This window comes from Poecilia mexicana, unplaced genomic scaffold (genome assembly GCF_051168715.1).
Source record: "Poecilia mexicana isolate PSO_F unplaced genomic scaffold, ASM5116871v1 scaffold_5, whole genome shotgun sequence".
Taxonomy (NCBI): domain Eukaryota; kingdom Metazoa; phylum Chordata; class Actinopteri; order Cyprinodontiformes; family Poeciliidae; genus Poecilia; species Poecilia mexicana.
Genome location: NW_028263374.1, coordinates 5,019,200 through 5,033,659, shown reverse-complemented (window position 1 = coordinate 5,033,659; position 14,460 = coordinate 5,019,200). Strand labels below are relative to the sequence as shown.

General features: G+C 42.9%; 2 protein-coding genes across 3 annotated transcripts in view; one reads left to right on the top strand and one right to left on the bottom strand.

The window, feature by feature from the left end:
• zhx3a (zinc fingers and homeoboxes 3a) overlaps positions 1–2,998 on the bottom strand; it is a 19,568-nt gene extending 16,570 nt beyond the window's left edge. The window contains exon 1 of the mRNA XM_014971458.2: positions 2,886–2,998. The gene's annotated coding sequence lies outside the window, so the exon portion shown is untranslated. The remainder of the gene's footprint in view (positions 1–2,885) is intronic.
• Positions 2,978–14,460, top strand: sack1d (scaffolding CK1 anchoring protein D). Of its 2 annotated transcripts, XM_088005387.1 has the most exons (6): positions 2,978–3,108; positions 5,670–7,150; positions 12,159–12,326; positions 12,427–12,551; positions 13,222–13,472; positions 13,626–14,460. In XM_088005387.1, exons 2-6 carry the CDS (start codon positions 6,668–6,670, stop codon positions 14,066–14,068), a joined length of 1,470 nt encoding a protein of 489 aa, XP_087861513.1. In that variant the 5' UTR covers positions 2,978–3,108; positions 5,670–6,667; the 3' UTR covers positions 14,069–14,460. The 2 variants fall into 2 exon arrangements, with proteins under 2 accessions (XP_087861513.1, XP_014826951.2); XM_014971465.2 differs by lacking the exon at positions 2,978–3,108 and having other exon boundaries at positions 6,134–7,150; positions 13,222–14,460.

Sequence of the window (14,460 nt, the reverse complement as noted above, 5' to 3'; positions counted from 1 at the left end):
AGTCGTGGAAGGCAGACAAAAACATACCGTCTGTTGCCTTTAGAAGTCGGAACACAGCCGATCCCGAGAAGTGCATTATTCCCGGAATATGAGCGGTGGCATGTCGTTCATGGGGGAAATGGGCACTCTTGGCCCGCTGCGTTCTGTGTGTCTGTATACAAACACTCAGTCGGGGCCATAACGAAAACTATGAGCTGTGCCTAATTGCAGGGAGTGCAGGATGAAAAGCAATATGCCTGGCCTCATTAGAGCAGTTCCGAGAAGGGAGATGGAAGACTGTTCCCAGGGATCCACAAAAGGGAATTGACATTCCCCCAGTGTAAGCGCCCTACCGGAGTGAAAAAAAAAAAGAGAGAGAGTAAAAAACACTACGCACACACTGAGCTTACCGGGCCGAGCTCAGCACGCACGGTCTGCCGGAGCGGCACAACCAGAGCTCATTTCTCTTTGTTTTGCTGGACATCGTGCACTCCTGCAAATTAACTATCGTAGGGTAGAAACCGCCCGCTAGAGACCGGACTGTGGCCCGCCACAGCTGGAGTCCAAAAACGCCTACTTACACAACAGAGACAGCTTCACAATCTCTGATCTACGTAATATACACACACATATATATGTGTGTGTATATTACGTAGATCAGAGATTGTGAAGCTGTGTATATATGTGTGTGAGTGATCTTAATCACTCACACTGTTGAGTGATTAAGATGTTTTCCAGAAAAAAAAAAAAAAAGACCACTGATTCACGCTGGTCTGACCTCCTGCTTGGATAGTTTTGGGTTGTCTCCTGAGCTGTGGACTTTGGTCCCACACAATTCACAAATGGCACATTAGTCAGCACCCTAAAGGCACAGGGAGACACATGGCACTCAGAGCTCTGTCAATATTTATGTACAGACATAGAATGTGACCTACAGCGGCTCATATTTGCAAATCTAATGCCTCGGTGGTAATCTTCAGTTTGCAAAATATCTGCAGGTCCCTGATTTACAGCCCGAGATGCAAGAGAACTTTGTGACTGCCTAGGCACCCTGCGGGCTTAAAAATGTACAAACTGTACGAACACTGAGGAAAGCCATAATTTCAAAGTTACATCAACAGAATCCTATTTTAATGAGTCTGTTCCTTACGGTTCCGCCTGAACAAAACAAAAACTTCACCTCTCCTCGCAGAATCTGTAAGAACCCTGAAGGCAGTGGCATTTTGCCCAAAGCGCCCCTGAGTTATGGGGAGGCAGTACAGGTACTTCAATAAAAAGTGTTAATATCCACCCCCTCCTGCCATGCAGTTTGTAAATATGACCAGATGCATATTGTGGCTAACATTACTGAAGATCTGATTCTCAACTTTCAACTGATTCTTTTAAAGGACTCTGAACTGCATTAGCTCATCTGTAGATACAAACCCTCAATGCTTAGACCAACAAAACCTGGACCATTTTACACTGAACACAGATTATCTATTACGCTTTATCCTTAGCATTAGGAGTACATCAGATTGAAAGAATTATAAAAACTGCAATGTGTGTAGACCAGCAACACTGGGATTTAATTATTGTCCATTGATGATTGATTCAGGGAAACTTTACATCAAGCAACTATACATCCAAGAACCACCGCTGTATAATGAGCTAGAGGTCAGCTTTTCTTTCACTGCCTGTTAGCCAAACCCAGCCCATTAGGTGTTCCAAATGGTCTCACTTTTGTCAATAAAAAATCTCATGTGAAACATGCATGAATTGTCATTTTGATGAGTGGGGATGCTGTTGTATCTCTGTTTAGCGCAGCAATGTAGCATGGGTGAGCATCATTGCTGGCTCTTATTAAAAAAGTGTGTCGTGAATAGATATTTACATGCTAATCAGCTTGTTGGATAGATATTTACTGCCAAAACAATACTTATGTGTAATAGATAATAGTACTCTATAAGTGAAAGATAAGAGATTGTTTGCAAGCAACAATAATATATAATTTTTTTCTAATAGTGTCCAGTTTCACTCTTAAGTATTTATTTAAAAATGTTAAAATACAAGTTGTTGAAGGTTTCTTTTTTTTTTCTTTTTTTTTTTTACACATTTTTATGTGATAATTTTATGTAAAAGGTAAAATCATATTTGAACATATTAATATGTTTTGGGAATAACTCACTTACATAAATGATCAGATCATCAACAATAACCACAGTTACTCACGTGGCCCGCCCCCTGGTTTAGGGCCTCATCTAACCTTGGACCGGCCCTGTGTGTATGCGCGTATGGCAGCAGCACATGTTGGTAGGAGGAAGAGACGGGAATTAAAAAAAAAAGAGCAAATGAATCCAGATATAAGGGCCTACCTTGCGCCGTGAGGGAGAAAGTGATAACGAGTGAAAAGAAAAACGATACAGTTCGAACATGTAGGAGTTGGGCACGCGCTGTGTTCAAAAGTCTTTCACAACTAAAAAAGCGCAGTGGAGAAACACAGCGCGTTGTGCAATAAAATAAGCAGATACGCCACATAGTATAGAGAGGCAGAACGGGGGGTGAGATCCCGCTGCTGGAGCCCAACTATAACAAACTGCCGAGTTAACCCGTTTCACTCCGCTCGCTCGGGTTGTGGGGGCAACACACACCGCCTCGGAGCCGACCCTGCCGACGGCGCTCCGTATAACCTTATATTCCCAAAAAATCCTCCACTCCCCCTTCCTCCACCTACTGTCGCCATTTTATACATTGGCGACTTGATATGTGCTGCCTTCACCGCGGCGCGAGCTCAAAATCCAATATTCAACGGCGACAAATAAATTCAGTAAACAACTTTGGAAACCGCACCGCGGGGATATACCGAGGCGTGTGTGTGTGTGTGTGTAAGCGTCCGTGGGGCTGCGGGAGAGTGGTTGAGTCCTTACCTCAGCGGCGGCGGCGGCAGCGGCGGTGGGAAAGATGGAATCCGACATTAATACATAAATTAATTATTTTGGCTCCGCTCGTTTCGCTTTGAGAAGAAGAAGTCGAGTTTTTTTTGTTGTTGTTGTTTTTAAAAAAAAAAAAAAAAAAAAGGAAAGAGGGGGCGGCTGCTCCCCTTAAGTGAACCCAGTGAACTGGCGTGAACCCGTCGGTGACCACAGCAAGGTATGTTACATTGCGCTACCTTCTCAAAGCCGTCAGCTCCACTGTACGAGGACGGCAAAAACAACTATGGTCGGCGGCGCAGGACGAGGGAGCTCCAAAAAATTATAGCGAGTGTATTTCCTATGAACACGTGACGCGGAGCGTCATCCAAAATCCAAAAGCCCTTTCATCTAAAATTTTGGAGAGGGGCGGGGATGAGATGGGGATATATGCATATGTGTGTGTGAGTGGAGTGAGTGCTTGTACCAAAAAAAAAAAAAAAAAAAGGAAGGCACACTGATCCCCTCTGCACATTTGGGTTTATTCTTATAACTCATGAAGCGGTGCTGATGGATTTATTGTTTAAATTAGGAATCTGATCTAAATTCATGCGCCCTGAAGGTTTCCCCTTCCAAAAATCTCATTAATTAAGTAACATGCGTGTTCCATTAGATGCGTGTCTTATTAGAAGGAGGAGGAGGAAGAAGAAAAAGAAAAGAAAAAAAAGCCTTAATGGGCTGTGTGTGCTGTGTATCACCGTTGTGGGAGCTGTCATTTAAAGCACATGCCTGTCAGCCCACCGGCTCAAATGGACATTTTTACGCACACGCGTAATTATTTGAGAGCAAATTTGTGCAGATGCGCCGTAACCGTAGCCTGCGCTACCCGTGTGTGTGTGTGTGTGTGTGTGTGTGTGTGTGTGTGTGTGTGTGTGGGTGTGTGTGTGTGTGTGTGTGTGTGTGTGTGTTTAAACGCAGGAGGATAATTTCCCTTTGAATCAAATTAGAGCTGCTGTACTGATGCGCGCCCTGTAAAATATGATTTGCGCGGCCGCGGCCCTTCGTGACCCCTGATGGCCCTTTTTTTCTGTGCGTAAAAGCCCGTATAGAGAGAGGAGCGCGCGGGCCCCAAACACGCCGGAACAAGCTGGAATTTATGTATAACACCAAAATAGATGGTGAAAACGGAATTAAATTAAATAGTTTAACAGAAAATGGTAACAACTTCACAGAATAATGTGGCAATAACGTTCAGAAGGCCCTGAAGTTTTTGGCACACGTTTATAAATGTATAGATCTATATAAGGATCTTGTGTGTAACAAGTGGTTGGGCTGCTCTGGTAGGCCCTCCATCCATGCAGGCAGGCAGAAATATACTCTGAGCAGAAGAACACATGGGACTAATAGTTATATACGCTTCCAGTATCACAAAGATGGATTTACTCTGCCTTTCCATTATGTCCTTTACCGGATTCAGAAGTTGCCTGTAGCTGTATACAGTCAGGAAAGGGGTAGGGGGGAAAGATGAATTATCTATGAGACAGATGAATCACCCACCATTAAAGCAAAAACACTCTGACTAGCAGGATTGCAGAAGAGTATGACCTAGCGTAAGGAGTCTAGTGTGAGACAGCTCTGCCCAAGATTAGGATTAAAATTATATTTGCATTTCCTAAAGGTGTGGCGTGTGAAGATGGAGAACTGCAAAGATGGTGTTTAAGTCTGTTTTCGTTTTTACTTTAATACTCCATTTAAACATCAAGCTGATCTCTGCTATTTTTTTTGTCAAACTAAATACAACTCTCAAATTTCCATGGAGAAATAAAAACCACCTGAACACACCACTTAGATGTTCATTTTTCATCGAAAGGACAAGCCTGTTGAGGTTCTTTATTTAGGACGCTGTCCTGTTTCATTCGACAAACTTCGACTTTTTTTTCCACAACATACTGCATGGTTCAGGTTGAACTGAAACTTTCTTTAATCCAGCTTTCCTTAGAAACTGCAATCAGAGCTTCTCTAAAACATATTAGCCTTTCGACATGCAGTCAAGGCCCTGAGTACGACCTGTGCTGCAACTCTAAATTTATTTTTAATTTCTTTTACTTTTTGTCTCATTTGATATACTTCTCAATAGATGGTGTTATTCTGTTTGAAGTGGAACATAGCTCATTGTTCATTTATAGCTCAGTTAGATGTACGTTGTTTCCTGAAAATGCTTTTTTTTAATGTATTGTAAAAGAAAAACCCCCACTGCAAAACAGTAATGGCCTTGAAGTTGACCTTGGTACTCATAAAATCATATTGAAATTCTCCTCAGTTTGTAACACTTGTGATATTTTTTTTGCATAAATGATGTGATTTGTGAAATCGTTCGGGAAAGACGACGTCTGGACTGTCGAGATGCATAATTTTTTTCACATTTGATATTCTAAACTGCATGTGATTGCATTGTATTATAATCGAATTGGACTCCATACAATTGAATATGAATCTGTCAATTTAATTTGGTTGTTTTATTTCTGTATAGCAGTATCTGTGTTTGACCTGTCTACTGATGACATTAGTTGTTAACTTATGACATATAAATAAATCAAAAAGCTGCATGCCTCAGCAAAAAGCCAGGCTGGAGGTATTTTCTAGATCATGAAGATGAATTTTTTTAATGTACATATCAACATTCAGGCCTTCAGGATGACACCAATACCATGTTGTTATTCTAAAATAACACTGAACTCCTCCTTTGATTTTTGTTTTTGCATTCTTATTTTATATTAATAATTTGGTGTTTTGTTTCTCCAGCTGTGTGCAAAATAAGATTGTGGCAGATCGCTTCCCCTACCCCACCTGTTGCTGCTGTCTGTGGGTCAGCTGGGTGAAAGAAGGCTCCGGCACAGCTTCCCTGGCATTCAAATCAGACAATTTCAGCTGTTTGTAATTTCCAGAGCGTTGAGCAGCCAGCAGAACACAATGTTCTACAAAGTAAACACTTGAAAACAAATGCTAACTTTAAAAGGTATTTGTCCTATATTTTGTCTCGTCTGTATAAAAATCAAAACAAATAATTTAAACAGATGTAAAAAAAAAAAAAAAAAGTTAGGATGTTGTAGTTTTGTAAGAAAAACTAATGCCTTTCTATTTTTAATAAATGTAATGTATCATGTATTTATTTGTTAAAATAATTTATCTTAATTAAATGTTCTTCTGTCGTGAATAATCCTTTAACCTGTCAATTTAACCATTGATACTAGTCACTATGCTTTTCATTTTAATGCTTTTTTTCCAGGTCATTTTAGAGGATAAACATCGTGATGACTCAAAAACGTTAAATGTCGTCACATGTTCAATTAAAAATGGCTTCGTCTTTAGTCTTTCTAATAAAAAAAAAAGTGTGCTAGTTTAACCTCTCTGTAGCTTAGAGTTCAAGTTCAGAGTCAACCATGCGAGAACACGCGGGGACGTGGTTTCTTCTGTTACTGAAAGGAAAAGTTGTCAGAGTGAGAGGTCTCGGGCCTTTTCTGATCTCTGTTCTGTAACCGGACCACAGCAGAGCGCGAGGGGGCCGTACAAGAGGTTTTGTTTGCCTCCAAACGAGCCAATGAGAGCCGCCGGAGCTCAGATTGACACCCGAGTAGACGAGCCCAGAGCCGCCATTCAGGCTAGACCAGCGTCCACCAGCCAATAAGCGGGCTCGACGGGTAGCAACGGAGGGAAGAGACAAAATACAAATTTCTCCTCCTTCCTGGAGGTAAGAACGTTACCTGTGCTTCTACCGTTAACGGAGGGAAGAAGTCCCAGCCATGGCTCTGTCGCAGACGTTGGACGACTCCCCGTTGAGGCTGGGTCAAAGACCCTCCGCGGCCGACGCTGTCAACCTGCAGGAAGTCTACAACGAGAGGCACCGGCTGGCTCTGGAGGAGCTGCTCTCCGGCGGGGTCGAGAACTTTCTGGATTTCCTCAAGAGGGAGAAGATTCCCAACTTTCTGTCGGACGATGAAATCCAGCGGATCCGGAGCGCCGCCGTGCCTCCGCCGCGGTGCGTCTCGGTTCACGGGGAGGAGCTGGAGCAGTCGCTCGGCAGCTCGTTGGACTGCTCCTCGGTCACTTACTTCCCCGAGGTGTCCGACGTGGAGCCGCCGCTGCTGGAGATCGGATGGCCCGCCTTCACCGCGGGCTCCTACCGGGGAGTGACGCGGGCCGTGGCTCACTTCCAGCCCAGCTATGGAGAGACTATTTACGCCTGCAAAGAGGCTGCGAGGCGGATGATCAAAAGTGCAAAAGAGGTAAAAATCCCAATTAAAATAATATATTCTCTAACTGAAAACACATTTTACTAGAAGTCCTGATTTTTCAGCTGGTGCCAGTACTTCTTTTATATTGCTCTGAAGGCTGCAGAATATTATATATTTATATGTATATATATATATATATATATATATATATATATATATATATATATATATATATATATAAAGAGGCTTATTATTATGCAGTGTTGTATAACATGTAATCAAGCAGACCTTTCTCTTGACATAAATTCCAGGGAAATTCCTAAATCCTCTTTAGCCCTTCCTGGAAATATACTGCAGATTGTCTCCATGGAGTCAGACAAATGTCTGATTGTTATAAATTAATTCAGCTTTAGCTTTTTCAATCAGCAGTGATATCAGACCACATGCTTGTACTATCTCAAAAGATTAAAAAAAAAACAGTTTTAAATGGGACCTGTCGTCAGTGTAATCTCTGGTTTTGTACAGAGACTTTCCAGTTTACAGGGATCTTGCAGGAGGAAAAGCACCTCAGGCCTGTGTGGAACCTGAGTACCAGATGTGCCTCCACTTGCTTTGCTCACCTGCAGGACACATTGAGCTCCCTGCTTCACCATGAAGCTTCAAACACACATTTTGTCTTTGACTCGCACCTTTAAGGCAGGTGCTATGCGTGTTTCTGTAGCTGGTTTCCTATGAAGAAGTGTGGAGTTTAAGAATTTTTCCAAGGTGAGGACGAGTATGGAGAATGAAAGCGGAGCAGGGAAAGTGTATGCATTTCGAGACTTTTTCCTAAACTTCCACCCATCCAGTGCACTGGCTTAATATCCTTTACATTTATCCAGCTCCTTTACCACCTTCATATAAAATCTTTAAGGTTACATAGTGGTAGGAAATCATCCAATGAAAAAATCAGTAACTTGGACCGATTACAGTTTTCGGGCTGATCACCAATCTTCAGAAAGCCTGACCTGCTGAGGCCTTTTTTTTTTCTTTTCTTTTCTCTTCTCTGAAAGTCGCTAAACATTGCGACACAGTTGCTAAGTTAGCAACAGTTGGGGTGGCTATTGTTAACCAGTCATGTGCAGACATGACCTTGTGGGTGGGGCCAGTCAGTCCACCCTCTGTCCTGGCAGAACCACAGGAGAATGCAGCTGATTTTTGAGACCATTGCGGGGATTCATGAGATCAGTTTCACATGGAAGTGCAAGCAGATCCCCCAAAACTAATCGGGCAGTTTGTTGGCTCACACAAATTGTTGGAGCGATATCACATTGACAGCGAAATTAGTTGTGACAAATCCACCTTCCTTTAGTGCCAGTTGTGGATATCTAGCATTGAGACTCCGTCAAACAGACGTAGCCGATACGGGAAGTGTGAATTCCTGATTTCTGAATACTTTTGTTCTAGGTGTGGCTATTTATTGTACCATTTATCATTTATCGTGACGAATTTCTTGTTGCAAGAATTTTTGAATTTTCTTTCTCCCGATAAACTCCATTTGATGATGTTTCGAACCCCCAAAAACTGTTCTCATCGTCGGGTTTGATAGTTCTACAAATGTGTCCGCTGTTTGTCCAATGAAGGCATTAAAAACTGCAATAAGTTTGAAAATACAATTACCGTGTGCAGTTTAGTGATGCAAACCAGACTTCCTTAAGTGATTGGTGTCCTAAAATGTACATTACAAATGGGAATGTTTTTCAAGAGCATTATTTATGTTGGTGGGGTTATAATTGCTGTGACTCACAGTTGCACAGTTACCTAATAAATATTAAATAAATAGTTCTTATTGCCTCTTTTATCATTATCACAATAGTACTGCAAAATACTGTTGTAGTACTGATAAAACTTTAAGTCTATGTGACTCACCTCTACATTGCTCTAGTAATATTGTGCACACTGATGTTGCAAATTGGTGGTATTGTGGAGCACTACTGAGAAGTAAAATTTTAGTCATTCCCTAATCAGACTCGCAAAATGTTTTCTAAAAAAACATGATGAAATATACTGAAAAAAGCGCTGAAATCCATGATCCTGTGAGTTATTTTAACAAACTTCAAAATATTGCATTGACAAAGTAAGCTTGCAGTGCTTGTCTAGATCTCTTATTGCAAAGGTTTGAGGGAAGTTGTCTCAGTTTTTGTGTTGGCCGAACAGAAAAGCTCTTTGAACAGCTTCAGGCATTAAGGTCTTATAATTATTTTGGCAGTTTCATTGAGCATAAGCAGACCCTAAGCTGCAGTTCTGACGGTCCATTAAATCGCACAAACTGGCAATAAAAGTTAAACAGATGAAACAGGCAGAGATGGCATAGATGGGGAGAAAAGTCAACATATTTAGCATCAGCAGGAGGCAGAGCGAGTAGAGGACAGAGGACCAGTGTTGTGGCTTTTTTTTTTTCCAAAAAGAATGTTGAACGTTTGTAGTTTTGTGTGAGAATCAGCAACATTAGAGAAACAAGTGCAAACAGGAGGAAAATATGGTCACATTTAGGGCTGTTGTAAACGAATATTTTAGTAATCGAGTAATCTATTGATTATTCTTACGATTAATCGAGTAATCGGATAAAAAAAATTATAAAATGAAATATTGGTAAATCTGGCATAATACTGGTGTTACCATCAGATATCAATATCAGTCCAGTTTTTCATATTTGAGCATCCCTAACAGTTGCTTTTTTGTAGTTTAGAAAACTAACCTGTAACAATAATAGCTCACTTTCTAAGTTAACCAGAAGTTATAGAAAAATCTGAAATTATATTGAATTTAATAACAAAGAGGCAGGCTCACAAATATGCTTATAAAAAATGTCTACAATCCAGCTTTTAGTTTATGTATTCATCTTCAGTGAGTTTAATAGATTAATTAAACTCACCTTGCTACCTAACCTGTCACGCTTTGGGTTTGAAAATACGGGAAATGCCGCCTGGAGTGGGAGGAGAGGGCGAATGAACGAACGTAAGATGGGTGGAGGGGAGGAAATAGACCAGCGGACTGACGAACCGTTAGACCGGGGGACGAACACGGGGGGAAGCAACACGGGATATTTACGACACCTTCACTGGTCACACTCAGAAACTCATCTACCAGCCATGTACGATGCGCTCCGCCACCCGTTTCTTCAGACCGGGATATGAAATTTATTGTGCGGTTCGTCGGTAAAGCTACATTTACACGGTAAGCATCAGCTACTAAGCCGCCCGCCCTGTTCCGTCTATCCGCTCACCTCAGCGCTCTTCCCGCTGTTCGCTTTCAACCAGCAGCCCCGGAGGAGAAAGGCTGCCGTACTCCAGGCATTCCCCCAGTCATTTTAAGGATGCTTATTGGTTCCCCAAAAACGATAAAAAGTCGGGCATTATCATCAATCAATAAAATCCCCACGGGCCAATCTTGAAGATTGGACTTTATGCCGCTGAGACTTAGCTTTTGTCAACAATTGTCAACAACTCAGAGGCGGAAGTGAGAGCTCCGCGCAACGCAAATGAAGTCCCGGCCGGAACACGGTGCGCTAACTAATAAAACATAAATTAACGAAGCTTCGAGGCAGGTAAATTTTCCTCGAGGAATTTTAGTAATCGAGGTACTCGAATCATTCGAGGAATCGTTTCAGCCCTAGTCACATTCATATTTTAAATCACCTCGGAGTCATCAATTAGTCTCCTTCAAACCCAGTGCACCAATTGCAGTTTTCCAGCCAATCACCCATCCAGACCGATTTTTATTTGGTTTGTTTTTATAACTGACATGGTCAGGTGTCATAATGTCGCATCTTATTTTGTTGAAATACACTGAACAATATAAAGTTGTTTTAACTGCTTTCAAGTATAAATGAGAAGGTTAGAGTTGACAGTGGCTGATTGTGAAGAACTTGGCTGAAGTGAATCAGATCGGTTCCATATGCAAGTATTGGCCAATCGTCCAGTTTGAAGAAAATCTGGGTTGATTTATCAGTTCACCCCGATATTTCTGTCAACATCCTACCGTTTTTCTTGACTCTCCATGTTTGAATCCTGACCACTGTAGACACACAAGCCAAAAATTCAGAGTAAACCTTTGTATTTATATTCCAAAATGACGACAAAAAAGGACAACTCCAGTAATTTGAGTGTGGGAATATAATTTTTTTTTACCTTTTTATTCTATAGTAAGCACAAAAGCTACATTCAAACCAGCAAACCAGAAAAGGCCATGGCATGAGCAAACACACAAATGATGAAATAAATACACCAATAAATGATCAAATAATCGTCTTTAAGCATTTATTCATTCTGTTTGTCCCGATTTTTAATTGCCACACAGGGATTTGAAAGTGAAAATGTGTAGGAACCTTCATGTACGACGAGGTCCTTTTGTTCTTTTGTGATGTTAAACAGCTCAGTGTGAAGCGCCTCTGTAGGTATATGGAAGCCACTCACTGTATCGCCGCAATGTTTACTGGTGTGCTCAAAGGAGCAGCCTTCATCTCTGTCCCTTAAAAAATAAATCATCCGCACACGGCAGACCCCCTCCCAAAAAAATGGGACAGGGTTGTGGGGGCTCTCTTGACAAGCTGCGTTTGAATAACGCCAGTTTGAAGCCTCGAATCGAAGATACACCCATGTCTAATCCTCGACACGCAACCTTTACCGCAGCATGCGAAATTCCATTTGTCGGTGTGAAAAAGACGAATCTCAGTCGCCCAAAAAAAAAAAATCCACAGAAAGAAAGAGGAAAGCCCTCCAGCTCACCTACGTTTCTTCTGTATAAAAGTCATTTGTTTGCTGACCAAGCATCACGGCCGATCTCCATGGCAACGGATCACAGTCAATAGAAAGCTCATGAACGCGCGTGCGTGCACACACATTACAGCGCGAGTGTGTGACAGGGCTCCACAGCCCTACTTGAATGAGGCCTTGTGTTTGATAATAATGAAAACACAATCATGTGCTAGATCTTGCGAGCGGCGGCTCGAACAGGAATTTTATTATATTGCCTCTGTGATTTTTTTTTCTCCTAATTTCTTTTCTTATTTCCACTGCAGGTGATCGCCATAGTGACGGACTCCCTCACAGACCTGGATATCTTTAGGGATCTTCAGGAGGCATGCTCCCACCGCAGGGTGCCCGTCTACATCCTGCTCGACCAGTCATGCGCTCCCGCTTTCCTGAGGATGTGCAGGAACGTCGGCGTTCGCCTGGATGACCTGCGGGTATGTGGTTGCTTCGATTTAGCTGGCCGTGCCTTTATGGGCACAACATGAGCAGCAAATGAGCATCACAGCCAAACATTTTACCCTCGGTCCTTTGCAGCAAATGAGAGTGCGAACCGTCGCTGGCACGACGTACTACATGAGGTCTGGAGCCAGGATCACCGGGAAAGTTCATGAGCGGTTCATGCTGATCGATGGGAACAGAGTGGCCACGGGTTCATACAGGTACGGCACCGTTGGTCCACAAACCAGACTGTATGTTATGTGATATAGCAACACAAAGTAGGGTGTTACTGAAAAGCATCAGTGGGCACACTTTTGCTAATGCAATAATAGCGGAGCTAATTTTTTGTTTAGGGCTTTAGCTAACTTTAAAAATGTTTTGCACACTTGGCTTCCCCTAAATTCATATTTTCTGATCAATTTTAAGGCACTAATTTGCAAACTTCCAGTTGAATAAAGGTCGACATCTTTCTTAAAGTTTTGGTTATTAGGACATTATAAAACATGTTAAATATGAAAATTAAATTGGCTGTTAAGAGGGCTGTAGCTTCTGAAAAGACTTGATGTAGAGCTTGAGCGTTAGCTTGACCTACATGCTATGCTGGCGAGTAACTTTAGTGTTAGCTACCGCTAAATACTGTGTTGGTGTAGCACTTTAGCATTAGCTCCTGCTAAATACAGTTTTGGTGTGTCAGCTAAATACCATGTTGGTGTATCGCTTAATGTTAGCTTCTGCATTTAGCTTCTGCTAAATGTCGATTTGGCATAGTGCTTTAGTTTTAGCGCAGCTAACTTTATACTCAGTGGTGCCTACCACCGATTGTTGGATTCAAGTATTTGTGTCTTCCTGTATTCAAACATGCAGCTTGATGAATCCTCTTCCTGTTTCCAGGTTCAACTGGACTGATGGCAAACTGAACAGCAGCAACCTGATCGAGCTCTCGGGTCAAATAACAGAGAAGTTCGACGAAGAGTTCCGCATCCTCTACGCCCAGTCCCAGCCCATCAACGCCCGCGGGCCTCAGAGCGTCCGAGGCAGCGGCGTCCTTGAGCACCTCAGCATCAAACACTTGGCCACCTGCTCGCCTCGCATGAGCAGAGAGAAGCCCACTGAGCCAGTTCACCTGACCAGCACCCCCAGCCGTAAGCCCCATACGTCACGCGAGCCTTCCTTTCCGAGTCCCCGTCAAACCAGCCCAGTGTCTGACTCCTCCACCATAGACGGGGGCACGATGGAGCAGAAGCTCATTCAGGAGGAGGTCCTGGCCGCCAGCATAAATTATTGTCTTCCCACAGAGCGGCATGCGGAGAAAGACGCAGCGAGCCCCACTGCCGCCTCCCGCCACATCTCGACCCAGACCAGCCATTCGGTGACGGACGGCGACACACAGACCGACGCTCAGGGCCTCGGCCCAACTTCCACAGCCAAAACACCGCAACAGGACAGATCCCCCAAGCAGATCCCAGCACCCCATGCAGATCCGGACATTTCTCTGAAGGACGCCTTTCACGAGCTGTCCAAAGAGCGGCGGAGCCACTACTCGGCCATCCGATCCAAACTGGAACACATGGTGACCTCCCTGACTGAGAGGCGAGAGCTGGCGGACGTCACCAACGTGACTCAGGGCGTCGGAGCCGCTCGCAGCAGCAGGCAGAGGAACCACAAAGACACAAATCCCGGACCGCCTGCCGAAAGTGGGGGCATGGGCACGTGGCCAAGAGCCAGATGTGTGCACTAGCTCATCTGCAGGGATTTTAAAGCTGCAAGGGAGCGGGGAATGAGGTGTTGAGATGCTTCCTTTGTTCTAAATGAACAAATTTTATTATAGATATTTTCTTTGTTTTAATTCTTAGCTGACATTTTGTCATTTTTTTCCCTGAAGATTTCTCTATAATTTCTAGGTGCTGGGTTGTAAATTACCATTAAATTATGCCAGAAATTTTCAACCAAGAGAATAGTCTCTAAGACGTGAGTCAAGCCTGTTGTAGTACGAGCGAAAAACAGACAGAATCACTGTTTTAGCTATTCAAATGTGCCTTGTGCTGCTGTAACTAGTTCCAAAGATCGTTCTGGAGAGCAGCTGGCTCTCACCGTGCCTCGAAAAATAAAAAGCATCAATTTTCCACGTAA